The sequence below is a fragment of the Selaginella moellendorffii genome, unplaced genomic scaffold (genome assembly GCF_000143415.4).
Source record: "Selaginella moellendorffii unplaced genomic scaffold, v1.0 SELMOscaffold_44, whole genome shotgun sequence".
Classification (NCBI taxonomy): Eukaryota; Viridiplantae; Streptophyta; class Lycopodiopsida; order Selaginellales; family Selaginellaceae; genus Selaginella; species Selaginella moellendorffii.
Window position 1 is genome coordinate 802,625 of NW_003314305.1, and position 15,454 is coordinate 818,078.

The 15,454-nt window shown below is 44.0% G+C and overlaps 1 protein-coding gene and 1 pseudogene across 2 annotated transcripts; one reads left to right on the plus strand and one right to left on the minus strand.

Moving 5' to 3' along the window:
* Positions 1 to 7,887: 7,887 nt before the first annotated feature.
* LOC112349955 lies at positions 7,888 to 10,421 on the minus strand (annotated as a pseudogene).
* Positions 10,422 to 11,199: 778 nt separating this feature from the next.
* On the plus strand, positions 11,200 to 12,911 carry LOC9647679 (F-box protein At5g06550). Of its 2 annotated transcripts, XM_024685186.1 has the most exons (8): positions 11,200 to 11,702; positions 11,854 to 11,877; positions 11,942 to 12,190; positions 12,290 to 12,366; positions 12,437 to 12,526; positions 12,591 to 12,624; positions 12,671 to 12,744; positions 12,794 to 12,911. In XM_024685186.1, exons 1-5 carry the CDS (start codon positions 11,571 to 11,573, stop codon positions 12,492 to 12,494), a joined length of 540 nt encoding a protein of 179 aa, XP_024540954.1. In that variant the 5' UTR covers positions 11,200 to 11,570; the 3' UTR covers positions 12,495 to 12,526; positions 12,591 to 12,624; positions 12,671 to 12,744; positions 12,794 to 12,911. The 2 variants fall into 2 exon arrangements, with proteins under 2 accessions (XP_024540954.1, XP_024540955.1); XM_024685187.1 differs by lacking the exon at positions 12,794 to 12,911 and having other exon boundaries at positions 12,671 to 12,749.
* Positions 12,912 to 15,454: the final 2,543 nt, after the last annotated feature.

The window sequence follows — 15,454 nt, forward strand, 5'->3', positions numbered from 1 at the left end:
CTCCCGAGCGTTTATCTCGTTCCAGAGCTGTTCTAGAGACCCGGGACGAAGCTCCTCGTACCTGGATTTGAACTTGTCGTATAAGGTAACTATCAAAACTTTCTTCCAAGAACAAAGTCTCAAAGAACACTTTACCTTCTTACAAGCCGATCGGGCTGAGACGTAAGAGAAATCTTCTTCCTGAATGGAAAGAAGCAAAAACTATCAAAACCTTCTTCCAAGAACAAAGTCTCAAAGAACACTTCACCCTAGTACAAGCCGATCGAGCTGAGACGTAAGAGAAATCCTCTTCCTGAATGGAAAGAAACAAATCAAAACCTTCTTCCAAGAACAAAGTTCTCAAAGAACAACTTACCTTTGTCCAAGCCGATCGAGCTGAGACGTAAGTCTTTCTCCAGCTTCCTTGGAAAAAAAAATCCTCCTTTCAGCTCCGCGAGGACCAAATTCCGCCACACAGCGCTTCCTGAAAACATAGAATGCCTCGCTCGAGACGCCCGACCGAGCCAGATCCTTGGCATCCAGCAGCGCCAGAATATCACTGACGATCTCATCGCTGAGACGCTGGAGACTCCCAAGCCCTGGATCACGAATATTTTGCTTGCCCGTGAAGAGGAGATTCCCCAGCGGCTAGATGGCGCGGTGCTTGGATGCGAATGCGAGCCCAAATTCCACACCAGGGCTCTCAACTCCAGGATCCTCCGATTCATCACTAGAATAGCTACACAAATCTTGGCATCTTTTTTCTTCCTCGTCTTCTTCTTGCCGCCTCTTGCACCATGAAAAACTTCCCCACGGGGATAAAAGATGCTTAAAGTTTGTACTCCTTTTATACCATTAAGTCTTTATAATAAAATATTTAATCAAACATTTTAATAAAAAAAATTTCTTAAAAATATTTTATTAATGTTAAAAGTATTTTTATTTTTAAAAGAAATTTAGAAAATCTTTGCAACAAATTATGTTTTTTACTAAATTTGCACTTAAATTTTGAGTACAATAATTCACATATTCATTTAAAACTGACATTTATAGTATTTCCTTTTTAACTTTTATGCATAATTTATGTAATAATGTAAAAATTTGGTGTTAAATTGAATTTGAATATTTTACAATCTCAATTGTGCATATAAACACTAACAACTAAAAAAAAAATTTATATTATAAGTATTACAAATATTAAATTATATAAAAATACCTTTATTTAAATTTTGCTGCTAATTAAAAAGAAACAAAGCTCAAACACACTGTAGCTATATAAAAATAGTAACATCTCTTAAATGACTTTCCTTTATAGTATAATTTTATTTATATATAGATAGTTGAAAGTAACAATAAAATTCGTTATAACTAAAAATTTGTAATAATACACAATTAATATAAAAGGTAACAATTTAACTAAAATAATTCTTTTACAGTATTTGACCATTATAAATAGTTACATCATGCTCCTTCACAACCTTAGTTCTTTATCGAGATTAAAATATTATGCCAGTAAAGATGGGTTTGAGATGGCCGATAGAGTCGCAATCCCGCCAAGAACCGAGACTAAACATGGTGAATGACCCCAAAACTAATGAGTAAAAATACTCATTAAACATTCTAATAAAAAACAAAAATTTTACATGAAGTTATTCTATCAATATTGAAAGTACTTTTTTAAAAAGAGTTCTAAGAAATCTTCGCAACATATTATATTTTTTACTAAATTTGCATTTAAATATTAAATATTATAGTTCAAATATTCATTTAAAGCTGATATTTCTATTATTGCCTTTTTTTACTTTTATGCACAATTTATGTAATAGTGCAAAAACTTTAGTGTTAATTTGAACTTAAATTTTTTTTGTTTGAATAATATAAACAACTTAAATAAATAGCATATAAATCCAAAAAAATAAAATATGTTAAAAATATTACAAATATTAAATCATATTGAATGTACTTTTTTCTACCTTTTATTTATGGTTGATTACCGATAGTTAAAAAAAATTAAAAATATTATAAATCTCATAAACTATAAAATACCTTTGAAATCAAATCTATTAATATTATAGTTAGTGATTTTACAACTTTAGAAAATATTTGTTAAATGTTTTTTTAAATGACCACTTTGAGTGTATTTGTTTCACTTCTTTCCAAACAGCACAATCTGCACATTATAAATAAATAGAAAAAACTTTAAAAGTTTTAATTAAACCTGAAAAATGAATTTTAGTGTTGCATTGTCTTATTTTTATGCTACCATTATACAAGCTAAAGTAGTAATAATCCCCCACAGTCTTAGTTTTTATTAATATCTAAATTTATCACTTATTTGACTTTCAAAATTTTGTTTGTTTGTTTATTTATTTCATTTAAAGTGTTGTGATTATTTATTTTGTGCAAATTTAAACACACTTTTTTTTCTATTGTAGTGCATGTGTAAGTGTGAATTACAAAAAAATTTAATCACTTTTAATGTTTTTTTTATTTTGGTGCATAAAAACCCATTTCTAGAGGTTTCAATGCTTGTTCTCTAGCCAAGCTTAATTCCTGTGAAAGGACTCCCATTTCTCTTGGTGAATGATCTCCCTGTGGCAATCAGTGCGCTTATATTTTTAGTGCCAGACAATTCTCACAAGGTGAATATTGAGCTCAGCACTCTAAAGATGACTCTCAACGTCTTGTACATTCCTGCCATCAACACATAAGCCGAGAATAAATCCACACTCAAGCCCACATTCTTTCAAATGCAAGCTTAATGACTTAGTGACGATGAGGCCGCTGCTCTCGATCATCTCTTGGACAAGGGCGATATATGGTGCAGTGGTTCCACTCATGGAGGTGAGTACTTTGAAAGCTTGGATAGAAGCCAGGTGATCGGCAGAGTTCTCATCAGCATGCCACAGGGAATGTCAGCCTCTTTAGATCAATACCAGTGACACCCCCGACTTCACACTGTTGAGCCAACAAGCCTAAGTAGTCTTCACCAGATTCTTTTTGTGCTCGTGAACTTTTGAGGATTCTGACCAACATCTTTGGCAGCCAAGGTTGTTCACGATGCTTCAAACTCGAGCGGAGATTGGGGGCTACAGTGCACGGTGATGCAAACTTAGTTTGCGCTTGTGCAGCTTCTCGACTCGCCGTCCCAGTCTGTCCAGCAAGTGGATTTAAAAAACACGTGTACAACATGCACCTCAGCCACCCATGCCTCGATTTTCTTCTATGGTGTTACTGGATTTGTGTATTGGACATTATAGAAAAGCGATTGCTAAAGGAGTGTGGGACAAGGTGGATTATCTTCCTGGCTGGTATAATCCCGATTATGGAGTTGGGATGAACAGCAACGCTTATTTTTTCCCACAACGAATCTATGTGGGGGAAGAAATGAGATGGTCTGTTGAGTGGTGGGACAATCCGTCTATTGCATGTTGCTGGGCTCCTCAAAAACAAAAAGTCAACACGAGATCTCCATCCCGATAGTTCTTCCTCCTCGTGTGCGCGTCTCTCCGCTGCTAACATGGTATCGGAGCAATTGGCTCCTTGATCCTGAGAATGGCGCTTGCTGGCCAGGAGGCTAGTGATGAGGAGGAGGATGAGCCTCCCGATTGCAATCCCTCTTGCAATGTTTGGGACGCTTGAGGCGTTGCACCAAGGCACCAGGCTGTGTACAGGTGCTGAGCAACAAGCAGCAGCAAGTAGAGAACAAAGCCAGTGGGAGATTGAGAGATTTCAACAACCCACATCAAGAATTGGGTCAAGATTCAAGAACATTGCATAGCAATTCTTTGCAGGAATTTCCAGCAATTGGGAAGGATGCTTATGGAGATTCAAGTGCCTAGTCGCAGAGAAGTGGGAGCCTGGCAGTTCACGGCCAAGACCACATGCTAGAGGCAAGATTGAAGCCATAGCAAGAAGCAAAGAGTGTGCAAGCAAGAACAAGACCAAGAACCAAGTTTTGGGTAGTTGATTGATGAGTTTTTCATATGCTTTTACCATCAGCTCTCCATGCTCATCATCTCAGACTAGCTAGGCACGATTCAGGCTTAGATTCAGACTTGGATCAGTCGCCTGATCGTGAGTGGGAGTGTTAGAGGTAGAGATGATGTGGCAGTAGTTGCTTTATGTATATGTACACAATCATATACAGATATATATATATACAGTTCTTCCTCCTCGTGTGCGCGTCTCTCCGCTGCTAACAGATCTCGATCCCGATCTCCCAGGTAGCTGCGGCGTCGCGTGTTTACTCAACTCATGAATCTCACGACTGAAGAACAAGAGAAAAAAAGGAGAAGCAAGGGAAATAAGAGAACACTCTCCAAAACGAAGACGAGTAACTCTGGGCCCCCGGCCTGCTCCATCTTAGAAAGGCTGCTGGAATGTAAATAAGCTCTTCACACTTTTTTACAGGGCCTCGGGAAAAGCTGGCCGGCCAATTGGACTTTCGGGCAGACGACATGAACCATGCAGAGCAGGTTGGGTGCTCGTACTATATGTGATGGAAGAAGGTGATGCTTTGCTTCTTGCTCGGATTTATCCCTGGACATTTTTTTTGCTTTCTTTACGTCAGATCTTAGAGTCGTCTAGCAACAACAGAGATTCATGCAACATCGAAAGCCGTTACCTCATGAAGATCCTGAGGAGTATCAACTCCAGGGATCTTCCCTTCCTATTGCCTCTTTCGTGTCATGTCGCCTCGATAGCACTTTTGCCAACACATTCCTTCTCAAAGCAGAAATCCTGCACGCCAAAGAAATGACTGTAAAAGAGCTGAAAAGATTGTGACTTACCATTCTCGAGCTAGAACTTTGCTTCCTACTGCTGCTTGGATCGTTACGTCGAACATTTGCCTGGTTTTGAGACCGTCAGTATGAATGATAGATCATCTTTAAGCTTTGGAAAATGCTTCGGCCTTGGCAGCGGGTGGATGTGGCCAATCGGGCGGGAGATATTACGAGGAAGATCTCCTAGAGGTCGAGCCTAACACTGCGTTGGAAATAATTTTTCCTTGTCTATTTTCTGACCTTTATGACGTTCCTAGCAGAAGATGTACAAGGCAAGTTTCAGTGTAAAATCCGAACCGATTCTCTAGTTTGTCGAAGATCTAACATTCTTTATTTTTGCCTTTCTAGCAGCTGCTTAAGGCGGCGAGATACTAAATCAGCCGAGGACCATGATCGAAAGCCTTTGTCGCAAGTACGTGAGAGTCAGATTTCTCTTATTTGCTTTCTTTTAAAGAAAAGAACAAATTAATCAATCAAATACATATACATCATCCAATGAGAAATAAATATGGCAAAGCAGTAGTTTCTTAAACATCTTTCTCCTTGTATGTTTTCCTGGGCAAAAAGTTGCCATTCTTCTTTCTCTCAGCCTTAAGAAGAGGGACTTAAAGTCCACCACCACTGCTGTCCACCTTTGCTCTCTACCTTTGCATTTGGTCGTTTCTCAGGTTCAGTTAGAGTGCTGCTCTATAGGTACTTTACTAACTTGAAGCAGTTTCTTATTTTTGTTTGGCAACAGAAAAACTAAAATGTGATTGACGACTGGTGATAAGAGGCTGAGATTTCCCTGCCGCAAACGCGTCCATTGCGATTCGTCAGAAAATTGGCTCGTTTTTAAGTTTAAACGTTCTTCACTTTCAAACTTTCATGCAAATCGTTGGATTGTGACGAGGATGAAAATGTATACATATTCAAGAGATTCATATCTCCATCTCCCTTGACAAAATGTACAGCTCTATAAAACGTCTGTCCCTGCTTCTCAAGTGCCAAGGTACGGTCAGGAAGTCAAACCATGATCTTCTTAGCAAGTGCTTCATAACCACGCTGTTCTGCTCCAAGCAAACGGCAAAATACTTGGACTTGAGCCACAGCCGATCTTCCCTGTTGGAGTAGGGGATGACATCCCACAAACCCAGTACAAACTCCCAAACAATGATGGCCACTAGAGTATTCCTGATGCTGCACACCATATGAACCGAGGTGGTACACTGGTGTACGGAGACGACGACAATTCTCGGAGCTGTAATGTTACCCACTGCCCATATATAAGTGTATTCATATGAAGTGTCTAACACTTGAATCAGTTTTTCCCATGTCTCCTGGGGAATCTTGGCGATGCATTTTCCGCCAGGGTCGGCCAGAAACCAGATTTCCATTGTGGGTCGCACGATTGCCGGTCGTCCATTCAGTTGAATGAGTGGAGATTTTACGTGAAACTGATAGCTGTATGCGCAGAAGTCATGGCAGTCACGGCATGAGGTTTGAACTTGCTCCTGAGAAACCCACTCATCACTTTCCCAGTTGTATTGAAAAACCGTCTGCCTCTGGGATGCTACCACCCTATTCAGCATGAAGTATGCATATGACCCAAGCAGGATGACATTCTCAGCGTCCCTAGCGCCACTTTCATCAGCTGGAGGCCATGGTAGGCTCCGCTCATTAAAGAAAGTCTCCACCGGTGTCAATGTAGCAATGCCCCTGCGAGAATTTCCAACTTGCCACTGTGGACGAGTTGAATTATTGAAGCTAACCACTGCAGGAGCTACCTCCTTTAACTCAGTGAAGAAAATGACCAGCAGCTTTTCTTGACTTATGCATGCAACCCTGAGGATACGTCCCATTTCCGGACTCGGAGCCATTACTCGTTTTGTCGAGAAGATTTTCTTGAGAACGTTGGTAACATACAAGGTGCTCCCCTCCCACGAGATTAAGAGGGGACCGTGTGTGATTAAGGGAGCACGGTGGGCAAAGTTCTTGTCTCTGATCATCCTTGACCAGCCTTTATCGGACCTAAAGAAGCATAACTCGCTGTGTTTCTTGTTCCAGAAGACAAGGGCGGGCTCTTGATATCGCTTGTGGCCTGTCCTGCGCCAGTTGTGGCATACCATGCTCAGTGATCTAATATCCCTGACAGTGCACAAGAGTTGCGCGACTTGCTGCAGAAGGTCAGTAGGCAGATTGGACCACTTCTGGCCATCAACATTCTCTCCATGATTATAATCAAGTGACTTGACTGGCTTCAGTTTAAGCAAGTCCCTCAACCTTCGATAGCGATGAGCATACCAAATTCCAGCCTCAAAATCATGGATGTAAACAATCTTCACGCATCCCTGGCAAGTAAAGAAGGCATAAAGAAAGACGCCATCCGAGCGCCGTGTAATGTTAGCCACACCCGCTTCCAGTGGCGGCTGAATATTAACCAAGTCTTGAGGTAGGCCATCAGCGTTAATCCGCCATGTCTCTTCCGAGGAATGCACTCTCATGTTCTTGACCTGGCCTTGACTCCATTTGACCGTCCACACTGGTTCCCTGCACCACTCATCCCTTTCCAAATCATATCTCACGCACGGTGTGTTCCACCAGGAAGAGGGCTCACAAAACATGACATGAAGAAAGCCACCCGCCAGTGCACTGTATCCAGGCCACCGAGAGTCACCATACACGGTGGTCTCGCGACCAGTGAATCCAGGAGAATAACGAGACTTAACTCTCCACATCCCAGTTGTTGAATCGAAGATAGCAGAAGTGATGAGAAAGCTGTGCTGGGGGGCCAAAGGTGAATCGCTATAGACAACCAGGAGCTGGAACTTGTCAAGGCTGGATCCAAGTGCAGATGTGCTCAAGACCAAGGACGAGGAGGAGCTGGTCACAAGCTCTGGTGGAGATGGACAGATGCAAGCCATGCCAGTCGAGACATCCAAGACGATGAGCTGCCGGCGCATGCTCCACAGTGCCACGAGTGGTCCACCGTCACTGGCTCTGGTCTTCCAGTGGCAAGCGATGAGGATGCGGATGATCCTGCAGCTGTTCTTGTTCTTGTTCCATACCAGGAGCTGACCCTTTTGCTGCACCAGAAAAGCACGTTGACGAGGGGTATATACCGCATGACATTCGCGAGCCGTGCCTAGAATAATTTTGGAATATTGTGATTAGCTTTTCTTGCTTAAGCTATTAAGTAGCTTGCTCATTTTCCTCCTCCACCTCCTTTTCCGTCCTTTCATATTCGTTCCTCACCCTCTCGAGGTAACTGAAGCCCTGTTTCCTGCGACCGTTGCTCTCCTGTCCTCCACCACTCTGGCTATGGCTGCCACTGGAACCATCCTCGTTCTCTACCTTCTGCTCTTCAGGTTTCTGAAAGAAACTCTGTTTTCTAAAAGAAAGGTAGCTATGAAACTTACTTGAGGATCGAGCTCCTTCTTCAGCTTTTTGTGCTTTTGCACCTTCTTGGCGTTCTGATTCTCTGCGCGCTTGGAAACATACTCAGCCTCGGATCGTGTGCACCCTGCATCAACGAAGGAACGTCATTTCGTTGCAAGTGTTTCTCGGGGTACGAAGGAAATGGTATCTTGACTGGTGGCTGCGCGATAAAGCGATACGTTATTCTCCTTCCCGGTAAGCTCGTGACTCAGAGAAGAGAGCTTGCTCTTTAAACGTGTCTTCCACGTTGATCATCAGCACCAGCTCTTCTCATTGTTGGATTTTTTTCTCTGGAAGTTCCGGCCGAAATTGTCCGCACTGCCAGGCACTAGAAACTTGAGACACCTTCAAGCCATTTTCAAAGAAAACTCAAGAATCTTTACCTGGGCAGAAGAGATGGGGAGAGCAACCAAGTGCTTCAGAAGCGATCTCAAGCTAGGCACTGGCAGCTTTGGCACAGTCTACAAGGGTAAACTGGACGACAGCACCACGGTGGAGCCAACAACGGCGATGCCCCTCGCATTCAACAGTTTCTGAACGAGGTTTCGCATTCCACAGAGATCTTGTCGAGATGCTGGGATGTTGCATAGAAAGAGAAGTACTCTGGGCACGAACTCGTAGACCACGAGAGGTGAGCATCTGCACAGACGAGGAGATACATTATCGTGGAAAAACCGTTTAAGAGATTGCAACGGAGACAGTAGTGGCTCTTACGTACCTTCATCTTTGCAGCTTCTCCACCGATATATCACCGGGACATGAAATCCTCGAACATCTTGTTGGACGAAAAGCTCACGGCCAACGTAGCGGACTTTGGGATTTCCAAGCTGGTACCCATAGATTCCACTCGCATTTCTACAACTCTGCGGAAATCGCGCTCCATCAGCTACGTCGAATACACCAGAAATACCTGCTAACGTAGTTCTGCGTGATGGCGATCGGGTCTTCCAGATGTATAACAATGTGCCACCAGCCGTTTGGTATGGAAACGACTTCGCCTGCTTTGCAAACGCACTCCACCGGTTTATGCTTGCCCCGCTTTGTCTCGTGATAGAAGTTCACAAACCATTCAGTGATGGACACTGGAGTTGCTACGTCCACTCCATCCGGGCTGGGATGAACACCAGGAGGAACACCACCCGGAGGATACAGGATCCACTTCTTGGAACCTTTCTGCGTTCCAAGCCGAAGTGCTGTTAGGATCAATATGAAACGAGGAGCTAGACCTTGCAGGCCCGAGTATAAGCCACCGATAGTCGGGCCTCTCCTTCCCCAGTATCGAGAAAAGGTCCTCCCTGAAGTAGACAGGAACTTCATAGTCGGCAGCCAGTTGCTGAACTTTCTCCCAGAACTTTGGATCAAACAGGTAGAGAGGCCGCTCTTCTTTCACGGACTTCGCATAGACGAAATAGTTGCTAAGCGTCATGTCAACTGGACCAGCAGCAAAGTCTACGTCCCCACACAGCTCGAGTAAATAGTCCTGGTTCCAGCGTTCCAGTGCAGGCCTGTCGTTGATAGCATGGGTGATAAGAACTGGTTTGTTCGGCCTCTCGAAATCGCGTACAAAGTGGAAGGTGGCTTCTGCGCTCGATGTTGTCCCTGGAAATCCACTCGTCTTTGATCTCCACACTGGCACAGAGCCAGCTCTGGAACAAGTAGTCCGAATAGAAGTCTTCCACCTAGAAGAACATTACGAGAACCTTAGAACGATGTCAGAAAAGCAGTCATTTAAAGTAGTAGTACCTGACAGGGAGAGAAATCCTCTTTCTGGCAAAGAAAAGAAACACAAACTATTAAAACTTTCTTCCAAGAACAAAGTCTCAAAGAGCACGTTACCTTTGTACAAGCCCATCGAGAAGAGAAATCCTCTTTCTGAATGGAAAGAAGCAAAAACTATCAAAACCTTCTTCCAAGAACAAAGTTTTTAAAGAACACCTTACCTTTGTCCAAGCTGATCTAGCTGAGATGTAAGTCTTTCTTCAACTTCCTTGCAACAAAAATCCTCCTTTCAGCTCCGCGAGGAGGTGGCTGAAAACATTGAATGCCTTGCTCGAGATGCCCATATCCTTGGCATCCAGCAACGCCAGAATATCACTGACGATCTCATCGCTAAGAGAGACTCCCAAGCCCTGGATTGCAGATATTTTGCTTGCCTGTGAAGAGGAGATTCCCCAACAGCTGGACGGCGAAGTGCCTGGATGCGAATGCAAGCCATGCCAGGAGTTTCCTCCGATTCATCGGTAGCGCTATTGCTACATGAATATGCGATAAAGAATAGAACACAAGTGGAAGAGAATGGTTCATAGTCTTGGTTTTGGTGGGATTGCGACTCTATTGGCCATCTCAAACCCATTTTGACCGGCGTAATCTTTCTTGTTTCTTTAGTATTTGTTCTAAAGATGTAAGGAGTTACGAAAAGGAAGAGGAACAAAGTGTTGAATGTTATAATTGTGTGTTATGCAATCTTTAGCACCCTTTTCTGTGCATTTACAAACCACTCATTTGTTGTATTTACGGTGTGGGTGTGCACTGGAATAGTTTTCTTCATTATTACTGGAGCTTTTTTCTTGTTTTGGGTGCTCACAGATCCATTTTTTGGGTTTATCGAGGAACCAGCTTTGCTAATATTCATTAGGTTTAATGCTATGCTTAAAGGAATAGTGGCAATATCTGAAATTTTTAAATCAAAGGTGAGTTGTTTTGTTTTTCTTGCCACTATTATGCCCCGCGGCAAGAAAAACAAAACAACTCACCTCTTATTTAAAAATTTCAAATATTGCCACTATTTTTCTAAACATAGCACCAAAACTAATGAACATTAACAAAGCTAGCACTTCGATAAATCTGAAAAATGGGTCCGTAAGTACCCAAAACAAGAAGAAAGCTTTAACAATGATGAAAAAAATTATTCTAGTGCACACTCACACCGTAAACACAGCAAAGGAGTGGACTGTAAATGCACAGAAAAAGGTGCTAAAAATTGCATAGCACACAATCATAACACTCAACACTTTGTTTCTATTCCCTCTTATAACTCCCCAAATCGTTAGAGCAAATACCATAGAAACAAAAGAGATTGCGCCGGTCAAGATGGGCTTGAGATGGCCAATAGAGTTGCGATCCCGCCAAGAACCAAGACTGTGAACCATTCTCGCCGTTGCATTCTCGCCGCTTCAACTTGCATAGCAAATAGCACACATAAACCCTAAACCTTGTTCTATTCTCTATCGCATATTCGTGTAGCAGCAGTGCTAGCAATGAATCGAGGAGAGTCCTGGCGTGGATCGCATTCGCATCCAGGCACTCCGCCGTCCAGCCACTGGGGAATCTCCTCTTCACGGGCAAGCAAAATATCTGCAATCCAGGGCTTGGGAGTCTCTCTCAGCGATGGCGCTGCTGGATGCCAAGGATCTGGGCGTCTCGAGCAAGGCATTCAATGTTTTCAGCCACCTCCTCGCAGAGCTGAAAGGAGGATTTTTGTTGCAAGGAAGCTGGAGAAAGACTTACGTCTGGACAAAGGTAAGGTGTTCTTTAAAAACTTTGTTCTTGGAAGAAGGTTTTGATAGTTTAGGATTTCTCTTCTCGATCGGCTTGTACAAAGGTAACGTGCTCTTTGAGACTTTGTTCTTGGAAGAAAGTTTTGATAGTTTGTGTTTCTTTTCTTTGCCAGAAAGAGGATTTCTCTCCTGTCAAGGTACTACTACGTTAAATGACTGCTTTTCTGACATCGTTCTAAGGTTCTCGTAATGTTCTTCTAGGTGGAAGACTTCTATTCGGACTACTTGTTCCAGAGCTGGCTCTGTGCCAGTGTGGAGATCAAAGACGAGTGGATTTTCAGGGACAACATCGAGCGTAGAAGTCACCTTTCAGTCGATGACTTTGTACGCGATTTCGAGAGGCCGAACAAACCAGTTCTTATCACCCATGCTATCAACGACAGGCCTGCGCTGGAACGCTGGAACCAGGAGTATTTACTCGAGCTGTGTGGGGACGAGCTCACATCCAAGGTCATAATGTGCTCGTACTGCATTTTTCTTTTACTTTTTTAAAGTTTCGGTCTGCATTTTCTCCACACTTGTAGAGCTCCTGACTCTCTTTATTCACAGGTTGTGCCGACTATTGTAAAACTTTTTGCGTCGACCGACCGTGCTATTCGAGCAAGTTTATTGCAAAACATTGATCAGTATGGAAATGCTAACTCTTGGATGAGCTCTGCACTCGCTCGAATCTAAAAACTAAAAATGCCTGCGCAGGTTTTTCCGCATTTGGCGACTGGTTTTTCGGACACTTGTGCCCTGCTACGAGAACTAACGTTGAAGTCAATGCTCATTCTTGCACCAAAGGTACTGTTTTTTTGTTTTCCTTTTTCCATGTTAAAGACCATTGTAACCTTCATTCTGAAAGCAGTTGTCTCAAAGAGGATCTCTTATCGAAATTGCAGGTTTCTTTTTCTCTTCTTTTTTCCTTATAGTCTGACGCATTTCAAGTTGACGAAGAACCTGCGATACGAACGAACACTACAATTTTACTGGGAAACATTGCCGGCCTTCTTAACGACTCTGTAAGTTCTTTCTTTTGTTTCTTCCAATCAAGTTAGATTTTTCGTGCAGACAAGAAAAAGAGTCTTGATCAACGCGTTCACGGTGAGGGCTCCAAGGGATGGATTTGCTCCTGCCAAGGGGTGCTGGTATGCGTCCTTCTTTAATCAATGTGTTACTGATGTGTTCATTTGATAAGTTATTATGGCCCTCACAGCCACAAGCCAATACTACGATGTGGTAGAGATTGCTACTCCAGCCTTGTTGCTTTGACAATCGATGCTGACAGGTTTCAAAAAGTTTTCATCTTCTATTCTAGTTGCCTCACTATTTGTCAATAATGTCCAGTGACGTGAGAACTAAAGCCTTTGAAGCTACTGAAACATTCTTGCAGCTTGTCCGCATTGTGCACATTGAAAACTGATAAAAGAAAAAATCATCACTTACCAGCAGCTCGAGGACGGAGAGATAACGTTTTCTCCCTGTCGCAACATAGGGCTTCTCGGGTACGTCCTTGTAATGCTTATGACGTTTGAAAGCTGACTATCTCTTGTCGTCTATAGCTGGGCTGTGAGCTCTCTCAAGACCAAGTTCCCGACCTACCGAGCCAAACATCAGGCACTCTTTCAATCGTGTCCTCGGAACCTATCGCCGCCACTGCTGCCGCTGCTCCATCCGTGGAGCATCACCACGCCCCTTGAGCGAAGATTTCTTCGACAGCGTACGAGATGGATGGGACGACATGGAAGACTCGGCAGCTGCCACAGCAACTCCATCACTGTCGAGAATACAAGCCGCGCAACAGCGTCCCATTGCATCGGCACCTCGTCCGTCCCATACGAATACAAACGGCCCCGAGCAAACAACCACTGGTAAGAGAGTCTCCAACTCTTTCCTCCGCTGCGTTTCTCATTTCTCCTCTTTGCTTCGCAGGAGCAACGGTTTCTAGACAAGCAAGCAAGACGCAAGTGAGCGATGATGAGGATCCGTGGGCCGAGATCGCTGCGCCACCTCCATCGACGAAACCACGGCCAGTTGTTTCAACTCAGTCGAGAGTAAGGCAGGGACAGCACGTATCTTTGGGGGCCATGGGCTTGGGCGGTGCTGGACGAGGCAGCAGCGCCCATGAAGCTTGGTGCTCAACGCGTGGCCGCTGCCAGGCGGGCCTTTGACGCCATGCTGGAGCGTGACGTGGTGGCATGGTGGTGGCGGCATATTCGCACACTGGAGATGAGAGCACATTTGTCTCGGCCGTCGATGCGTGTACGGCAGTCTTGGATCGGGCGGTGGGCTCTTATAGCGCACTGGTGACTATGTACGGCAAGGGTGGAGATCTCGTATGGCGAGGGTGATGTTTGATGGCTTGCGCGACACAAGAGATCAACCATGCAATGGAAATGCTCGCCATTGGGATCCAATCCACAGTCTTGCATTGCGAGAAACAATTCCCTCGACTCCTCGAAGAACCCACTCCGGTTACAACCCACCAGAGAGCTCGTTGGTCGGAGAAGCTCCACACTGGAGCATTTCTCTCAAGAGCTCCAAAGCATCGGGCATATGCAAACTGGGCATATGCTCCGATCCACAGGATAGGATCTACCATGGACCGGGAAGCTCCGGGAGGCTCGGGATTTGATAGTTAGCATGCCATTCGAGCCGGATTTCCCTGCGTGGTCGGCTCTTGTAGGAAAACACCTCGGAACCAAAGAGATCACTTCATTCGCCACCTCTCTGCCAAGACATGGACGCTACAAGCACTGCTCCGCAGGGATGCAAGATGAGGTAGCGAGACTAGAGCAAAAGAGAATAGATCTTTTGCTCAAATCAAAGTAAGGCTTTAGTAGTGATTTAGAATCCTGTTCTAAAGAGTGCTCCAGAGAGAGCATTCATTTAGACTTCGCAACTGTGAGTCGCCACTTGGCAAAGGGTCGCTTGATACACAACCAGATCCTTTCAGATCGAAAGGAATGCAGAGAGAACGTTGTTCTGGCAAATCTGGTGCAAGTGATGCCAAGCGAGCGTTCGACACCATCGACGCCAAGAACGTTTTCTCGTGGTCTACAATGGTGATGCATATGCCCAAAACGGGCATCTGGAAGGTGCCAAACTTATCTTTGATAAGATACTGGATCGAGCTAACTGTTGCATGCAATACAATGCTTGGTTATTATGCACAACACGCCACAAATATGCTAACCCGCTTCTTGTCGTAATTACGGCATATGCCGGAACTGGGTATATGTCCAGCGTAAAGCATATATTCGATTCGAAATGCAATCGCATGTATATCAATGCTTGCTGGATATGCAATTCTAGGAGGCATATTCTTCTCTCGAGGAGTTTTCCAAAAGATGCCCCAGCATGACACTATATCAGCGACTGCAATGGTTTCGGCATTTGCCGCGAGGGGCAACCTGGTTTGAGAACATGCCAGAGAGGAATGTCTTCTCGTGGACGGAAGTTCCCTGCGGGAAAACCTTTGCCTCCTTCAAAGACTTGGTATTCCCTATCGCTGTCAACAAGGGATTCCGGCATCTCAGCAAACAAGCCTCCGCTCTCAACGCTCACATTGAGTCGAAGATTCCATCTTGTCAAAGAAGCTTTTCCACTTGTCTAGAAGACCATCTCCCTCGTATCTTGTCCTCTGGCTCCACAGTCTTGCACTGTGCTTGTTTGCATGCTGGTAAGTCCCATGCTCTTGGTCTGCTTCTCTCAATTCTGTTTTATTTTAAT

Coding starts and splice junctions, on each gene's coding strand:
- LOC9647679 (XM_024685186.1), top strand. CDS start 11,571: ATGGCGCTGCTGGATGCCAAGGATCTGGGCGTCTCGAGCAAGGCATTC. Junction 12,191..12,289: donor GGGACGAGCTCACATCCAAG/GTCATAATGTGC, acceptor CTTTATTCACAG/GTTGTGCCGACTATTGTAAA. Junction 12,367..12,436: donor TTATTGCAAAACATTGATCA/GTATGGAAATGC, acceptor ATGCCTGCGCAG/GTTTTTCCGCATTTGGCGAC.